The sequence below is a fragment of the Coccinella septempunctata genome, chromosome 5 (assembly GCF_907165205.1).
Source record: "Coccinella septempunctata chromosome 5, icCocSept1.1, whole genome shotgun sequence".
In the NCBI taxonomy this organism is placed as follows: Eukaryota; Metazoa; Arthropoda; class Insecta; order Coleoptera; family Coccinellidae; genus Coccinella; species Coccinella septempunctata.
This window is the reverse complement of record NC_058193.1, coordinates 3,462,562-3,481,148: the sequence shown is the minus strand read 5'-3', so window position 1 is coordinate 3,481,148 and position 18,587 is coordinate 3,462,562. Positions and strand designations below refer to the sequence as shown.

Here is an 18,587-nt window from a genome sequence, read left to right as displayed (position 1 = left end):
TCATAGGTTTCAAAACAGTCTTTAAATTATTGTTATGGGTTTTGTTCAGTTCCCTTCCATTTTTAAATGAATCATAATAACCGTGGTTTTACACCAATCTGTCGGAAGTTGCCGTAGTGAGTATTGAGATATTGAAAATCAGGTGAAATGTTTCAGAAATAATTTTTTCGCAATCTTGTGTAGAGTACAACATTCTACTCGCATATTGATATCAAATTAATCATTTCAGTTTGTGGAATTTGCATCTGAAATATTTATTACAATTGTAGGATTATCGGGGGGCATAAGTAGTATTGCCGAGTACTTTCTGCACGGGTAGGTACTTTTGCCAGAATTCAAGAATTTTCTGCATGCCGTTAAATTTCCAGCTGAGATTTATTTCTTGGGAGAAAAATTGAAACAAGCATTCAACATGAAAGAAATGTATATTTCAGTCCTTTTATTGTTTGCGCTGAAGCGAGTCACTTTTCCTCTAAATTCATGTAACTACCACATTCAAAATGGAGGGTTGAATTTTTCGTCTGAATTCACAAATAATTATATATGCTTACATATAATTAAATATGCTCACCAAATGATAAATTAGTTTTATAGAATGATGTTCAAAAGTACCTCTTTAGTAACTTGAGTCCGGTAGAAGGTTTTTGGCCACAAAACCTTAATCAAATGAAATATATATTAGAAAAATGTATGGCGAGGTTCATAAATGAGAATGAGTTGAATAAGAGGAAAAAATTAACAAAGCACCCTGCACCTTGATATAAGAACGATAGACCCATAAGCTGCATGCGCACGAAACACCCCGTATCTCACAAACCACTAACTCCATGAAACTGTCAATTAACCGTCAATTCATAATTGGAAGCCGATCGATGTTCAACAGTAAAATCAGATTCCTCGTATGGAAGTCTCAAATCGATAGACCAATATACATATAGCTTTTCTAAAAACAATGAAGCGACTGTAAAGAAATGGCAACAAGAGACAGATCCTAAAACATGTTCCTCGTTCCAGATCTTAGTGCAAGCAGAGGAAAAATGTTAACGGGTTACCATACAAATCTTCGTATGATACATGAAAACAGAGATAAGAACCTAAGAAAAAAATCTATGTTTTTCCATATGATTGTAATGATAATGAATTTGTGTAAAGAATAAGCGGAAATTATTGTATTGAAGGACATCTTCCTCATAGGACAAAATCCAGAAACTTCTTCCTTCTTCTTTCTACCATGATAGTTGATGAAGTGAGAATAATCTGAAAATAAAAAAGAAAGAAAAAACGAAAGGGGTATTGAATTTTATATTTCTCATCAAATAATTTTGTACGTACGATGTTTGAAAGAACGTGTAACCAATGCAGAGGTGTAGATTTGATGGTTTCAGTAACAATCCAATAAATTTGAAGACAAATATGCAGAGTTTCAAAAGCTTCTTGTCTAAAAATAATTTTAAGTTTCTTCGACTCAAATTCCAAAAAGAGCTAACTTCTTCTTGATATCTAGCATACTTCAATGGTCCAGTTCTCTTTATGAAATATCGGCGAATCGCAGAGATCTGAAGATAAAATGCAAAAATCATACTTCCGAAATTTATTCATAACGATATTTACAATCACATCGATACGATGTCAGAAAAGACATTCTCTTTTCGAAATGAAGAACTCGTCGTCTTCACTCCATCGTAGACATTTTGTTGAGTTACTTAGTTATGATAATGTAGTGAGCTACCTTCATTCAACTTCGGAAGTGTTAAATAATTATGATAACTCCGAAAGACACCCGGTTAGGCATCATCACGGCATTTTCATTGAAGAAATTCCATGGCCGGTGAAAAAAGAAGCGGTTGTGCACGGTGATTTAATTCTTGGTGGTTTGATGATGGTGCATGAACGAGAAGATACGATTACTTGTGGTCCTGTGATGCCTCAAGGTGGTATTCAAGCACTGGAAGCAATGCTGTATACTTTGGATAGACTGAACAATGATCCCAATCCTTTGTTGCCAAACATATCTCTTGGAGCTCACATTTTAGACGACTGTGATAAAGATACTTATGGTTTAGAAATAGCCGTGGATTTCATCAAGGGTAAGTCGAAATCTCTATACGTTGATGAAATTTGTCTCATTTGTTTTACTCACATGTCTCCTCCTTAGAAAATAACCAACATAATTCTAAATTGATGAATTTTATATTAACTTTGTTTAAAAGCCGTTGAATACAATATATGCATAGATGTTCTCGGATAAGAGTTCGATAAAGGTTTGAGTAGAATGAAAGGAACATTTTCAAGAAAAGATGGAAAAACATTGTTATTGTAATAACAAAACTTCGAGAATGTGGGACATTTTTCAAACTAATTATGTTTGGTAGCGACATCCAGAAAAGTATAAAAAGATGTAAATGACTCTCACCGCTGTATGTTGGACCATTTCCGATTTCCAGAAATTTTCCTGGTTTATAATTCAAATATAGTAGACAACATATTTCCACTCATTGAGTTCAATCCACAGAAATAAATAAACATCTTGAATGCTAATTCGACAGATAGAACATGCTTGATTTTGCGATCAACATTTTTTCAATGAAACCTTATCTTTCGACAAAGTGTTCAAATATCACAATTCATCTATTTGTTCTAGTGCTGGAAAGTCTAGTATAAGTCAAAAAATAATTTTGTTCGTCGAATAAAATATGTTTATCGCTCAATTATACCTGGAAAGGCGTATTTTTGCATATTACAGACCCACACATACACATACACACATGGTTCCCATGACATTCAATAGCATGATTAAAAAATACAAGAAACAAATACAGGAAACTCCTGTATGATTTAGAATTGAATGTCCTAATATCTGGGCAATCATCCATGGTATGAAATGAAAACACTATTCCAGATATAAATAATTGTGCGATTTTAATTTTTAATCTACATGTTTCGAGCTAATTCAGCTCATCTTCAGGAGTCACATAAGTGAAGCTGAAAACTTTACGGTTTGCATAAAACTGATGTTCCTATCAGACCAGTCGTCTCGTATATTGGGAGTATTTCTCATAAATTAGCAAAGATTCTCTCAGATTTTTTGGTGAGGAATGTTGATTATTTATCTCCCTATTCAGTTAAAAATAGCAACGAATTGGTCGATAGGATCAGTAGAATTTCACTCGACGAGAATAATTGCAAGTTGGTGTTGTTCGATGTTCAGAATTTGTTCACTAATATCCCAGTTTTGCAGACGCTTGACATACTACTTTTGGTTTTAGCTCCTATCTTATCACTTATATTGTTTTGAATGTTTTCGCTTGATTTTGTACTTTGTCTTTCATTGTAGAGCGTTTTTACGTTTTCTTCATAGATTTTTTGTTGTTTTCAGCTTCACTTATGTGATTTATACTCCTGAAGATGAGCTGAATTAGCTTGAAACATGTAGAGTAAAAATTAAAACCGCACAAGTATTTATATCTGGAATAGTGTTTTCATTTCATATCCTGTATGATTTTTTTTGTGGAGTGTATGTGCGACAACGGGCTATTGCAACTTATCAGGAGTAGTAGTATGAATTGTGGATTGATTGACAGGAGTTCAACATGCGTTTCAAGGTCTTGCTAACGAAGGTTTAACTCAACATCCGGTCTCCGGATTTCGCAAAGTGAAGTTGATAGAGCGTGCAATCGCTATCGCACTAGTAGAAGTGCTAAATATTCTCATGAGAGTAAAAGAGCAATAGCTACAATCATCACAAAAGATTGGCAAATACGGTTACATTCACGAGGAAATCCGTTCTTCGCAGCATCCCAAATTAATATCTCATTCTGGCAAGATACCGATGGGCTAGAATTTGGTGAAACAATGTGGAATTGTGTTCACTTCTACAACCCTGCTCGTTACCATCACAACATTAGAAACTCAGAAAGTAGGCTGAACTTCAAGTTTCTCGAATTCTAGATTATGTCAAGTTTGCTTGAAAGTCCCAAACCTCTGAAACTGAGTTCAGTGGAGTATTGCTGCCTCAGCAAGATTTTAAGACACGAAATCTGAGTGAGTGAGCTGTGTTTTAAGAAGATTAAGAAAAGGCAGATTCGAATGTTCGTAATTAGGACAATGGGTCTCTACCTTACATTACGAGTAGTACCGAAGAAAATTGGCTCAAGAACTTAACTGATGTTGTGGTTCTAGATAACGATAGGAACCGGTGTGAACCTAGCAGACCGTTTCCAGCAGACCGTTCGACGGAAACACCCGAACGCGGTGACCAGTGGCGTACAGCCAAAATTTTATAACACGGAAACTATTCGTCGGAGCATAACCATATTTGGTGTGTAGGATGTTTATATCGATGTGATTAACTACAGAAAAATCAGCGACTCGAATAGGGATCTAGGGGGTGATTCGTCATCCCCTAAATTTCAAAATTTTATAACACGGAAACTATTCGCCGGAGCATAACCATATTTGGAATGTAGGATTTTTATATCGATGTGATTAACCACAAAAAAAATCAGCGACTCGCATAAGGATCCAGGGGGTGATTCGTCATCCCTTATATTTCGATAACACGGAAACTATTCGCCGGAGCATAACCATATTTGGAATGTAGGATCTTTATATCGATGTTATGAACCACAAAATAATCAGCGACTCGCATAGCAATCCAGGGGGTGATTCGTCATCCCTAAATTTCAAAATTTTATAAGACGGAAACTATTCGCCGGAGCATAACCATATTTGGAATGTAGGATTTTTATATCGATGTGATTAACCACAAAAAAAATCAGCGACTCGCATAAGGATCCAGGGGGTGATTCGTCATCCCTTATATTTCGATAACACGGAAACTATTCGCCGGAGCATAACCATATTTGGAATGTAGGATCTTTATATCGATGTTATGAACCACAAAATAATCAGCGACTCGCATAGCAATCCAGGGGGTGATTCGTCATCCCTAAATTTCAAAATTTTATAAGACGGAAACTATTCGCCGGAGCATAACCATATTTGGTGTGTAGGATGTTTATATTGTTGTGATTAACTACAAAAAAAAAACAACGACTCGCATAGGGATCCAGGGGGTGATTCGTCATCCCCTAAATTTCAAAATTTTATAACACGGAAACTATTCGCCGGAGCATAACCATATTTGGTATGTAAGGTCGTCATATCGATGTGATTAACCACACAAAAAATCAGCGACTCGCATAGGGATCCAGGGGGTGATTAGTCATCCCTTTTATTTCAATTTTTTTTTTACTAGAAGAATGGCGCGTTAAAATACAAGTTTGACTTGTTTGTCCTGTTCGTGAAATAGAGATAAGCGATTTCTATAGTCTCAACTACGGAAATTATTTGACAAGTTTTGTCATGGATAATTATTTTTGTCTTATTGATTCAAATGACAGATTTCAAAAAGTTTGTGTTCAAATAGCGAGCAGTTTGTTTTCGAATAAATTCGATCAGAATAATGAATTGATTCTTGAAAAGTATTATGTAGCACTGCCTATCAATGAGAATAATAGCCACTTCTTTCTTATCATTCTCGACGTCAGAGCGAAAAAGTTTTTGTTCATGGATTCATTAAGAAGCACAGATCAAAAGATACAAAACTCAAATATTTTCACAGATTCCAACAACTACTCAAAAGGAGTCAAACAGAAAGAATATACAATCGTGGAAGATTGTAGATGAACCCATCATTTATCAAGATGATAATTTCAATTGCGGCATGTTCGTGATACACTACTTCCAGAAATACATTTCGACAGAACCATTGGACGATAATGTTGACATAAACGAATTTCGACTGAATATCAAACGATTCTTTTTAGAAAAATCTTCACAAATGCATGATAGATGCTTATACTGCTCAAAAATAGCTCACATAGATATATACGTATGCAGAAGTTGCAGAAGAAAAATCCACATTTCATGTCTCACAAACAAGCTCGAGCCTCAAAAAAAATTCATGAATAGTATATGTGATTACGGGTGTGAAGGCAGCAACGGTTTCAAGCAACGGTTTTTTCATTTTCGCTTTTACCATACAGATTGTAGAAATACATGTTGTTCGGGATTTTTTGATACGAATGGGTTATTTAGAACATTATAAACACAGTCTATAGGTTGAAATAATTTGTGCATCGAAAACTACCCCCACCAACCCTCTGAAGTTGAAATATCTTGATACAGTAAAAAGTGTGAAAAAAAACCGTTGCTCGGTGTTTTTTGATGGAAATGGGTTGTTACCAACATACTGAACACGATCTATAGGGTGAAATAATTTGTGCATCAAAAACTACCCCTCCTTCAACCCTCTAATGTTGAACATTCTTGATACAGTAAAAAAAGTGAAAAAAACCCGTTGCTCGGGGTTTTTTGATGGAAATGGGTTGTTACCAACATACTGAACAAGACCTATAGGGTGAAATAATTTGTGCATCAAAAAGTACCCCTCCTCCAACTCTCTGAAGTTGAAATATCTTGATTCAGTTAAAAGTGTGAAAAAAAAACCGTTGCTCGGGGTTTTTTGATGGAAATGGGTTGTTTGCATTATACTGAACATGACCTATAGGGTGAAATAATTTGTGCATCAAAAACTACCCCCCTCCAACCCTCTGAAGTTGAAATATCTTGATACAGTAAGACGTGTGAAAAAAACCGTTGCTCGTAGTTTTTTGATGGAAATGGGTTGTTCCCAACATACTAAACAGAACTTATAGGGTAAAATAATTTGTGCACCAAAAACTACCCCTCCTCCAACCTTCTGATGTTGAACTATCTTAATGCAGTAACAAGGGTAAAAAAAACAGTTGCTCGGTGTTTTTTGATGGAAATGGGTTGTTACCAACATACTGAACACGATCTATAAGGTGAAATAATTTGTGCATCGAAAACTACCCCACCTTCAACCCTCTAATGTTGAACTATCTTGATACAGTAAAAAGTGTGAAAAAAAAACCGTTGCTCGGGGTTTTTTGATGGAAATGGGTCGTCACCAACATACTGAACAAGACCTATAAGGTGAAATAATTTGTGCATCAAAAAGTACCCCTCCTCCAACCCTCTGAAATTGAACTAAATTGATACAGTAAAAAGTGTGAAAAAAAACCGTTTCTCGTAGTTTTTTGATGGAAATGGGTTGTTACCAACATACTGAACACGATCTATAGGGTGAAATAATTTGTTCATCCAAAACTACCCCCCTCCAACCCTCTGGAGTTGAAATATCTTGATACAGTAAAAAGTGTAAAAAAACCCGTTCCATCAAGAAACACCGAGCAACGGGTTTTTTTCTTACTTTTTACTGTATCAAGTTAGTTCAACTTCAGAGGGTTGGCGGAAGGGTAGTTTTTGATGCACAAATTATTTCACCCTATAGGTCGTGTTCAGTATAATGCAAATAACCCATTTCTATCAAAAAACACTGAGCAACGTTTTTTTTTACACTTGTTACTGCATCAAGATAGTTCAACATCAGAGGGTTGAGGAAGGGGTAGTTTTTGATGCACAAATTATTTCACCCTATAGATCTTATTCAGTATGTGAGTTACAACCCATTTCCATCAAAAAAATACGAGCAACGGTTTTTTTTCACACTTTTTACTGTGTCAAGATATTTCCACTTCAGAGGGTTGGAGGGGGGGAGTTATTGATGCACAAATTCTTTCACCCTATAGATCGTGTTCAGTAGGTTGGTAACAACCCATTTCCATCAAAAAACCCGGAGCAACGGGTTTTTTTTACACTTTTACTGTATCAAAATAGTTCAACTTCAGAGGGTTGGAGCAGGGGTAGTTTTTGATGCACAAATTATTTCACCCTATAGGTCTTGTTCAGTATGTTGGTGATAACACATTTCCATCAAAAAACCCCGAACAACGGTTTTTTTTTCACACTTTTTACTGTATCAAGATTTTTCAATTTCAGAGGGTTGGAGGGGGGTAGTTTTTGATGCACAAATTATTTCATCCTATAGGTCGTGTTCAGTATAATGGTAACAACCCATTTCTATCAAAAAACCGCGAGCAACGTTTTTTTGTTTCACATTTTTACTGTATCAAGTTACTTCAACTTCAGAGGGTTGGGGGGGGGTAGTTTTTGATGCACAAATCATTTCACCTTATAGATCGTGTTCACTATGTTGGTAACAACCCATTTCCATCAAAAAACTCCGAGCAACGGCTTTTTTTTACACCTGTTACTGCATCAATACAGCTCAACTTCAGAAGTTTGAAGGGGGGTAGTTTTTGATGCACAAATTATTTCATACTATAGCTCGTGTTCAGTATGTTGGTAACAACCCATTTCCATCAAAAAACCCCGAGCAACGGTTTTTTTTTTCACACTTTTTACTGTATCAAGGTAGTTCAATATTAGAGGGTTGAAGGAGGGGTAGTTTTTGATGCACAAATTATTTCACCTCATAGATCGTGTTCAGTATGTTAGTAACAACCCATTTCCACCAAAAAACACCGAGCAACTGTTTTTTTTTACACTTGTTACTGCATCAAGATAGTTCAACATCAGAGGGTTGAAGGAGGGGTTGTTTTTGATGCACAAATTATTTTACCCTATAAGTCGTGTTAAGTATGTTGGGAACAACCCATTTCCATCAAAAAACTACGAGCAACGGTTTTTTTTTCACACTTTTTACTGTATGAAGATATTTCAACTTCAGAGGGTTGGAGGGGGGTAGTTTTTGATGCACAAATTATTTCACCCTATAGGTCGTGTTCAGTATAATGCAAACAACCCATTTCCATCAAAAACCCCGAGCAACGGTTTTTTTTCACACTTTTTACTGTATCAAGATATTTCAACTTCAGAGGGTTGGAGGAGGGGTAGTTTTTGATGCACAAATTATTTCACCCTAAAGGTCTTGTTGAGTATGTTGGTGACAACCCATTTCCATCAAAAAACCCCGAGCAACGTTTTTTTTTCACACTTTTTACTGTATCAAGATATTTCATCTTCAGAGGTTTGGAGGGGGGTAGTTTTTGATGCACAAATTATTTCACCCTATAGGTCGTGTTCAGTATAATGCAAACAACCCATTTCCATCAAAAAACCCTGAGCAACGGTTTTTTTTCACACTTTTTACTGTATCAAGATATTTCAACTTCAGAGGTTTGGAGGGGGGTAGTTTTTGATGCTCAAATTATTTCACCCTATAGATCGTGTTTATTATGTTGGTAACAACCCATTTCCATAAAAAAACTCCGAGCAACGGTTTTTTTTCACACTTTTTCTGTATCAAGATATTTCAACTTCAGAGGGTTGAAGGAGGGGTAGTTTTTGATGCACGAATTATTTTACCCTATAAGTCGTGTTGAGTATGTGGGTAACAACCCATTTCCATCAAAAAACTACGAGCAACGGTTTTTTTTCACGCTTTTTACCGTATCAAGATATTTCAACTTCAGAGGGTTGGAGGGGGGTAGTTTTTGATGCACAAATTATTTCACCCTATAGATCGTGTTCAGTATGTGGGTATGAACCCATTTTCATAGAAAAACTCCGAGCAACGGGGTTTTTTCACTGTGTATCAAAATAGTTCAATTTCGGGGGGTTGGTGGGGGTAGTTTTCGATGCACAAATTATTTCACCCTATAGACTGTGTTTATAATGTTCTAAATAAGCCATTCGTATCAAAAAACCCCGAACAACAGGTATTTTTACAATCTGTATGGTAAAAGCGAAAATGAAAAAACCGTTGCTGGAAACCGTTGCTGCCTTCACACCCGATATGTGATTTATGGCGTAATTATGAAAAGAAAACGGTATTATATAACGTTTAGTAAAATAATCATAGAATATGCCTATCGGGGAAAACCATGTAAAATGTAAAAAAAACGCGCCATGCATTCTACCTCAAGGTGGTGCGGAAACGAATGCTCGAAGACATTCCAAGTGGAGAATTTCTCGTGTGATTAATCACAACGTTTCGAATATGGTTATGCTCCGGCGAATAGTTTCCGTGTTATAAAATTTTGAAATTTAGGGGATGACGAATCATCCCCTGGATCCCTATGCGAGTCGCTGATTTTTAGTGTGGTTCATCACATCTTGTATCATACACCAATTTGTATGGTACCCCGTTACGCTAACCTCTGCTAAAACTGTATCTCATACACATGCTATAATTATTGTTTGCTGTTCAAGATTGTAAAGCTCTATATCAAAAGAATATATATACAGGGTGTGGCGTAATGAATGGATAATATGGAGCCTGCAGGTAGAGGACTCTATGGCGGTTCAGAAAAATATATTTTACGTTTAGTAAAAGTGCCTTGGTTTTCGAGATATTCGAGATTTTCGAAAATTCAATAAAATCACACCCTTCGCCCCTCTTCTTGCAGGCAAGACTCCAAATGAAGGAATTTTTTCAAACTGTTTTTTGGATAGAATTCCTGGATAGATGCGCTATCGAATGTAAATTATTATTTTTGAGGCGCATGAATAGTTTTTCATAAATAAAAGAATCAACTCAAATTTTCCGTTTTGCTTATTTTTTTTTCCTAAGTTCAACCCAGCGTGGTGTGAAAAATAATATGGTTACCTGAGTGCCAAAGCAAGAGAAAACATGCCTGTTTCACTGAGATTCTGAAATGGTATAACTCACTCTATTTTCAGCATTAAATACAAAATAAATTTTTATTACAATGAGTCAAGGCAGAGTTTGACGTTAGCCTTTTTCTTTAATTTTTAGCAACTGAAATGAGACTTGCAAGCAGAATAAAGCAATTATTCATGAAAAGTTGTAGAGGATCTAGTACAGCTCCTGATGCACACTTTGAACACATTTTGTAAAACTCGATTCAATTAAACAATATTTTAAATTTGGGTTTTTTCCCTCGTATCCTTTCATTATTAAGCCCTATAGTTATAGAGTATATAGTTGTTAAGCGAATTTCAAGTAACGAAGTGAATTTCAGCACTTTTGTAATTAAGAAAAAAAGCTGAAAATTAGGTAATTTTTATTACATTGAGTCAAGACCCTTGTTACAAAAATGCTGAAATTTAATGCATAACTTGAAATTAACTTGATAATATTGATTTCACAACGTTGGGGTTCAATAATAAAAGAAAACGAGAAAAAATAACAATTGTAAAATATCGTTTCATTGAATAAAGTTTCACAAATCACAAATGATGCTTAAATTGGCCACCCTGAGTTCTGATACATGCTCTATAGTCTACACTTTCTAATGAATCATAGCTTTATTGCATAGATATCAACAATTTTAAAATGTTGATTTCATTGAATTAAATATCACAAAAGATTCTCTAAGAGGCCACCATGAGCTTCAGTAGACGATTACTTCATTCTGCTTGCATTTCTCATTTTAGCTAATAAAAATTTTAGAAACACTGTTTGCATTAAACTAGGCCTCAACTGATTGCAATAGGAATTTATTTTGTATTAAATGCTGAGAATACAGAGAGTTATACCATTTCGGAATCTCAATGAAACTGGCATGTTTTTTCTTGCATTGGCTCTCAGGTAACCATATTATTTTTTACACCGCGCTAGGTTTAACTTATGAAAAAAAATTAGCAAAACGGAAAATTTGAGTTAATTCTTTTTTCCATAAAGAACTATTCATGCCCCTCAAAAATAATGAATTACATTCGATAGATCATCTATCCAGGAATACTATCCAAAAAACAGTTTGAAAAAATTCCTTCATTTGGAGTCTTGCCTGCAAAACGAGTGGCGTAGGGTGTAATTCTCTTGAATTTTCGAAAATCTCCAATATCTCGAAAACCAAGGCACTTTTACTGAACGTAAAATATATTTTTCTGAACCGCCATAGAGTCCTCTACCCCCAGGCTCAATATTATCCATTCATTACGCCACACCCTGTATATATATCACATCGATATAACGATCCTACATACCAAATATGGTTATGCTCCGGCCAATAGTTTCAGTGTTATGAAATTTTGAAATTTAGGGTATGGCGAATAACCCCCTGGATCCCTATGCGAGTCGCTGATTGTTTTTTTGTTGTTAATCACATCCTACATTCCAAATATGGTTATGCTCCGGCGAATAGTTTCCGTGTTATAAAATTTTGAAATTTAGGGGATGACGAATCATCCCCTGGATCCCTATGCGAGTCGCTGATTTTTTGTGTGGTGAATCACATCGATATAAAGATCCTACATTCCAAATATGGACATGCTCCGGCGAATAGTTTCCGTGTTATCGAATTTCGAAATATAAGGGATGACGAATCACCCCCTGAATCCCTACGCGAGTCGCTGATTTTTAGTGTGGTTCATCACATCTTGTATCATACACCAATTTGTATGGTACCCCGTTACGCTAACCTCTGCTAAAACTGTATCTCATACACATGCTATAATTATTGTTTGCTGTTCAAGATTGTAATGCTCTATATCAAAAGAATATATATATATATATCACATCGATATAACGATCCTACATACCAAATATGGTTATGCTCCGGCCAATAGTTTCAGTGTTATGAAATTTTGAAATTTAGGGTATGGCGAATAACCCCCTGGATCCCTATGCGAGTCGCTGATTGTTTTTTTGTTGTTAATCACATCCTACATTCCAAATATGGTTATGCTCCGGCGAATAGTTTCCGTGTTATAAAATTTTGAAATTTAGGGGATGACGAATCACCCCTCGGATCCCTATGCGAGTCGCTGATTTTTTGTGTGATTGATCACATCGATATAACGATCCTACATACCAAATATGGTTATGCTCCGGCGAATAGTTTCCGTGTTATCGAATTTCTAAATATAAGGGATGACGAATCACCCCCTTGATACCTATGCGAGTCGCTGATTTTTTTCGTAGGTAATCACATCGATAGAAACATACTACACATCAAGTATGGTTATGCTCCGACGAATAGTTTCCATGTTATAAAATTTTGGCTGTACGCCACTGGTCACCGCGTTCGGGTGTTTCCGTCGAACGGTCTGCTGGAAACGTTCTGCTAGGTTTACACCGGTACGATAGGGATGTTATCTAAGTTTATTTTCGAAAATCACAGAAGAATAGACATCAAGAGTTCTCTTGCCGACTTGGACTTTTTGTCATGCATATATCTATCATACCAATGTTGATAACACGCGTTCTATGCTACGGGAAAAAGTGAAGCCAAATAGCTGGCGGGAATTCAGTTACACGCATGAGCGTATTGGAAATTTGAAAACGACAATCAAGATATTGGTCAGTTCTTGAGTAAAATTTTGATTTTGACGATGACGAAAAATTATCATAACTTTTTGTTCATTGAAGTTACATGTATGGATGTATGAAACTTGAACCGCCCTAAGCAATTTTATACGTAGAATGTACAGACAAAAGTTTTTTTTCAAATTCAAAAATAGCAAATCCAATACAATTTTACATTGAAAACAACGAAAGTTCGCCTAACGATTCGAAATGAAAAAGCTCATCAGTGGAATCCATGTAGAAAAAATGCTTGTAAAATGTTCAAGTTTCAAATCTGTAACTTCAACGACAGAAAAGTTATGAGAGCTTTTCGAAATTGTCAAAATCTCATTTTTGCTGATAACTCAAAAGCGAATAATCGTAGAAGACTACGGTTTTCACCCTTCTTTGTTTCTAGCTCTTATAGTTGTCAAGATCCTTTCAGTAGGCAACGATTCTGCTCACCCTATACATAAAAACTATTCACCCAATATTATGATTTGTTAAATAATAATTGCCAAATAAAAACGGTATTGTGAACTCAATTTATAAATAGACTATTCGGCAAGTGTTTTCTTCAGATCACGAATATTTTATATATACCATTCGAAAAAACTCATCTTTCGCTCAACTACTTCAAAAACTGATATAGTATTACATTAAAAACCCTAGTTCTAATCCTGAAGAGGAATAAACGTTCACCTACACATGATAACGCAGATTGTTGTTATAATGATGCTCTATACCGACAATTATGTCGGTTCTGATCTTGGTGAGGACTGAATGTTGAGACTTCGAAAAACATATGTGTATCTAACAAAGATTGATGCTATCATCCTCACCCTTACTTATATTAAAACTTTGAGCAGTTCTTTGAAAGTGCAAAATTAGAATTAGAATTCTGGCGAGGAATAAAAATTGGGACTATACCGATATTTATGTATGAAATACCTCTAGTTTCCCGGCGAGGAATAAGAGTTGAGTTGGTTAAGGCAGTGGAATCATAATCCGATGGTCCCTGTTCCGTTTTCTAATCACGAAAGACTAAAAAAATATGACGTATTCGAAATTGTTGGCTTGAAAGTAACATTCCTACACTTTTCTCTGAGACCTAGGATACTTTAGCAGTTAAGGTAGTTGAATGATACTACAAAGTGTGACGTCATTTCCCTATCACTCCTCTCCTCACCCCTCACCCTATCACACTCTCGCCCCTCTCCCTCACACCTTTCGCTATCTCACCACTCACCCTCCAACCCTCCACTCCACTTGGACTTAGAAAAAAGTTCGAAAGGAAAAAAAAATTGCAAAATCGACCTTAAAATTCCTTACTCCTTGTACCATTTTTGCGCCAGAACCGGTGCTGCATATGTAGGTTCATCGCTCGTTCATCTTTTGTACCTCGAAAAATGATCACCATTGTCACCCTGTCCTCATTGCATTCATTCAGAATACTCAAACGTCATACCTACTAAGAATCGATTATTATAAAATTTCTCTTATCTTCCCAAGGGTCTGAAATTGCTTCAAATTTCTCCTTAAAATTCTCACCTTGCAATTCTTCACTCTGTAATTAAGAAACTTATTCTCAAGAATTTTTTCAAGGAAATATTCCTAGAGTGTTCCGATATTTTTTAAATTCAAACTTCCGGAAAAGCTTTTCATCAATCAGATTGGTAATATAATTTTCAATAAACTCAATATAATTATTTGTTCTACTAAATTTCCCGATGAAACGATTGCAGGTTTGTTTTGCCTTTCAATTCAAACTTGTTTAATTGGAAAAAATAATTGGCCACTACGGAATAACTCAATGTAAAACTTTTCTTCTTCAACATGGAACACCAATTACAGAAAGAAATTATCAATCAGAAGTGACACGAAATTTCTTATTATGAATCTAGTCACTAACTGCTACGTAGAGGAACAGTCCCACATATATTTCACAGATTTTAAAGCGCATAACTGTCTACTTCGGTCAAAAGATATAGCATATCAGACATTTTTCTCGATTACGCTCTTAATGTGTTATGGTTCTGGGATAACCTTGAAATATCATAAGATGTATTGAATTACTTACACATATTCAAATTAAATAAAAAAAAATACCTGCGGAAAATAACACCATATATTCCATGTTTTGATGTTAGAGAATAGCCACAAGCTGCAAAACTCACGATTTTTTACGATATAGTAACATAATCTACCAACATTGAAAAGTATGTATATAACAGTGACTGCACTCGATGAAATACCTAGTATTCACGCTAATATATCCAAAATACTTATTTCCCGCAAATTTCAAGACTCCAAATTGCCAAAATGAAGTTAAAACTTGACACTATGGTGCGGCGCGTCAACTAGGATTGAAAATTGAAATCTTCGATGAACAGGATGTTGATCGAGGGCTGCATAAAAGATAATTACTCGTGTGTATAATTACCTTTGTATTCCTTATTGCTCGTTTAGTTTAATACATTGTCGGACCGTTGGGCCCGTATCGGGGAACAAAATCCGACCGGAGATTTTTTTGCAGTGTCGTAAAAACTAAAATAAACCATGGCTCACGATATGGTATGGTTTTCTAGATTCCCCATAAGGCATTTGATGTTAATCTTTTATGGATTAAAGAAATTGCGTAGAAATGAACCAAAAAAAGGAGACACCCAAACATTTTCGTCAAAGCATACCTTTCGGCAGGTGTTCAGTAAAGAACAAGAAGAGCTGCTCGTCAAATATTCGTTGGCATGCGCTCGCATGAACTATGGTTTGACGAACATTAGCCCACGATTATGCACTAAAATTAGCAAGGAATCTTCCAAATTCGTGGATAGAACATAAGCAAGCAGGTTCAGACTGGGTTCAAGGTTTCATGAAGAGACATCCGGAACTTTCTTCACAGAAGCCAGAAGATACAAGTCTATCAAGGGCAACCAGTTTCCACAGAGCAAATATCTAAACCTTTTTTGATAATTACAGTAGAGCCTTCAAAAACATTCATTCACAGCAAGCAGAATCTTTAATCTAGATGAAACTGGTGTCATGACCGTAGTGCAGGCTCCTAACGTAATTGCTGAAAGAGGTGTGAAGCAGATGGGACAATCTGTTTCTAGTGAGCGTGGAACCCTGGTAACAATGGTTGGCATAATCAGTGCATCAGGAAATACAATTCCACCCGTATTCATTTTTCCTAGAGCTCGTTTTTATGACACTTTTATGAACGGTTCACAACCTGGAAGCATTGGTTTAGTGAATAGTCCAAGCAGTGGCTGGATGACAGCGCAACTCTTCTTGCAAACTTTGAAGCACATAGTTAATCATACGAAATGCACCAAACAAGATCCAATCCTCATTGTCATGGACAACCATGAAAGCCATTGCTCATTGGAAGCCATTTTATATACCAGGGATAATGGCATAACAAAAGTAACTCCCCCCCCCCCGCATTGTTCGCATCGTCTACAGCCTCTTGATGTCTCTGTATTAGGACCATTTAAAGGAAAATATAAAATAGCTTCCAATGACTGGATGATTTCGCAACCCGGCAAAACCATCACTATTTATAATATCGCTGAGCTGGGTGGAAAAGCATTCGAAAATTCATTCACAATGAAAAAAATCTTATCTGGTTTTCGAAAAAGAGGAATATTTCCTTTGGACAGAAACATATTCACAGATGAAGATTTTGACCCATCTTCTGTCACTGATAGACTACCACCTGATGCCCAACTTCCTGTGTCATCAAATGACCCTTTAAACATCTGGACATCTCAACAGATTGAAGAACCATCTACTTCATGTGATATAATATCTGGGCAATCCATGTTCAATAAACATATTGACCTCACCGACAAATCTACGAATGCTTTTTCGTCTCATCGAGTAAAACCTCACATTTCTGGTGCCACCAACGTTGTTTTACCTGCATCGGCTATCTCTGATGGTATTCCTCCCTGCTCCAATTTTGCTTCAGTTATTTCACCAGAAGTTGTACGTCCTTTTCCTAAGGCACCTGCTAGAATTGAAAACTTTCGTGGTAGAAGAAAAGGTCGCTCAAAATTCTGACATAAATACCTGAGAAGCAAGTATTGGAGCAAGAAATGATAGAAAAGACAACAAACAAACATAAAAAGAATGTTATGAAAAAAGTTTTTGATGTTGTGGAATCTGAAAAAATTAACACAAAGTTCAAACCAACTGAAAAAATTGTCAAAAATAGAGCCGCACAAAAAGAAGACACATCTGATGATAGTGATACATTCTTCACCCGTGATTATGTCGGAACAACACACAGACAGTGATCTAGTTGATGAAGTTGGATACCATAATTTGTCCGTAATCGATTCTGTTCTGGTGAAGTTTTGTACGAAGAAAACTGTAGTTCATTACTTTGGTTTGATAAAAGAAAAGCATAAAGATGGCACCTTTGAAATACAGTTCTTAAGAGAAAAAGGGCTGAAATTTCAGTTTCCCCCTGTAGATGATGTCAGCAATGTGAAGTTTGAGGACGTAGTTCGGAAACTACAGCGTCCAGTTACTGCCAAAGGTACTGGAAGAACCTCATCCTCTCTATATTTTCATTTCAATTATACCCGATATGACATACGTTAGTTACTTTTCGACGCAAATCTGTTTTGTGAATTATTCGACTGAATAAAATTCATTTTTCATTATATTGTTCACTTTGTTCAAACCTGCCCCTCTTCCAGTTCAAATGTGCCCCGTAGAGGAGCACTAGATCAGGAGCCCATCCTACACATGAAATCAACAAATTGTCAGAACAGGTAGCTATACAGCCTAGTTGGTCCGATCTTGTTCATTATTTATGTAAATGATGCTCATATTTCCATCTCTGGTTTGAATTGTGTTTCTGGCGATTATACTGATGATAAGAATTTCTTATTACTTAATGAAGATTTGAATAATTTACTAGTCAACGCAGGCAACATTTAGAAAGCCATATCAGATTGGATTTCAAATGAATGTCTCTTATTGAGTGATTGTTCATTTTTCAAAACAACAAGAAATAACACAGAATATCCAGATAAAATTAATTTGAATGGAACTAATCTTCCGATTTCCCGCTACGGCTCGACAATGGATTTTATCATTCATTTAACATCAAATGCCTTATCAGAAATCTAAAGAACCAAATCACATCCTGGGCCATCGCATATTTTCATTCTTACTACAGTTCAAAGAAATCTCAGATCAATATTCAAAGTCCGATTTTGTCCCTCCCCTTTGGCCTGATAATAGAGTCTATCGACTAATTAACATCAAATGCTTTATCAGGAATATAGAAAATCATACCACATCGTGGATCATCACATATTTTAATTTTCACAACATTTCAAAAATCCCAGGTCGAATTTTCCCCCCCTAC

At 36.0% G+C, this 18,587-nt stretch overlaps 1 protein-coding gene across 1 annotated transcript in view; it reads left to right on the top strand.

Annotated features, from left to right (window-relative positions):
• The first annotated feature begins 1,581 nt into the window (after positions 1 to 1,581).
• The window catches only part of LOC123313827 (metabotropic glutamate receptor 2-like), a 642,000-nt gene continuing 624,994 nt past the window's right edge, over positions 1,582 to 18,587 (top strand). The window contains exon 1 of the mRNA XM_044898875.1: positions 1,582 to 2,087. Coding sequence (XP_044754810.1) covers positions 1,655 to 2,087 — 433 coding nt within the window. The 5' untranslated portion in view covers positions 1,582 to 1,654. The remainder of the gene's footprint in view (positions 2,088 to 18,587) is intronic.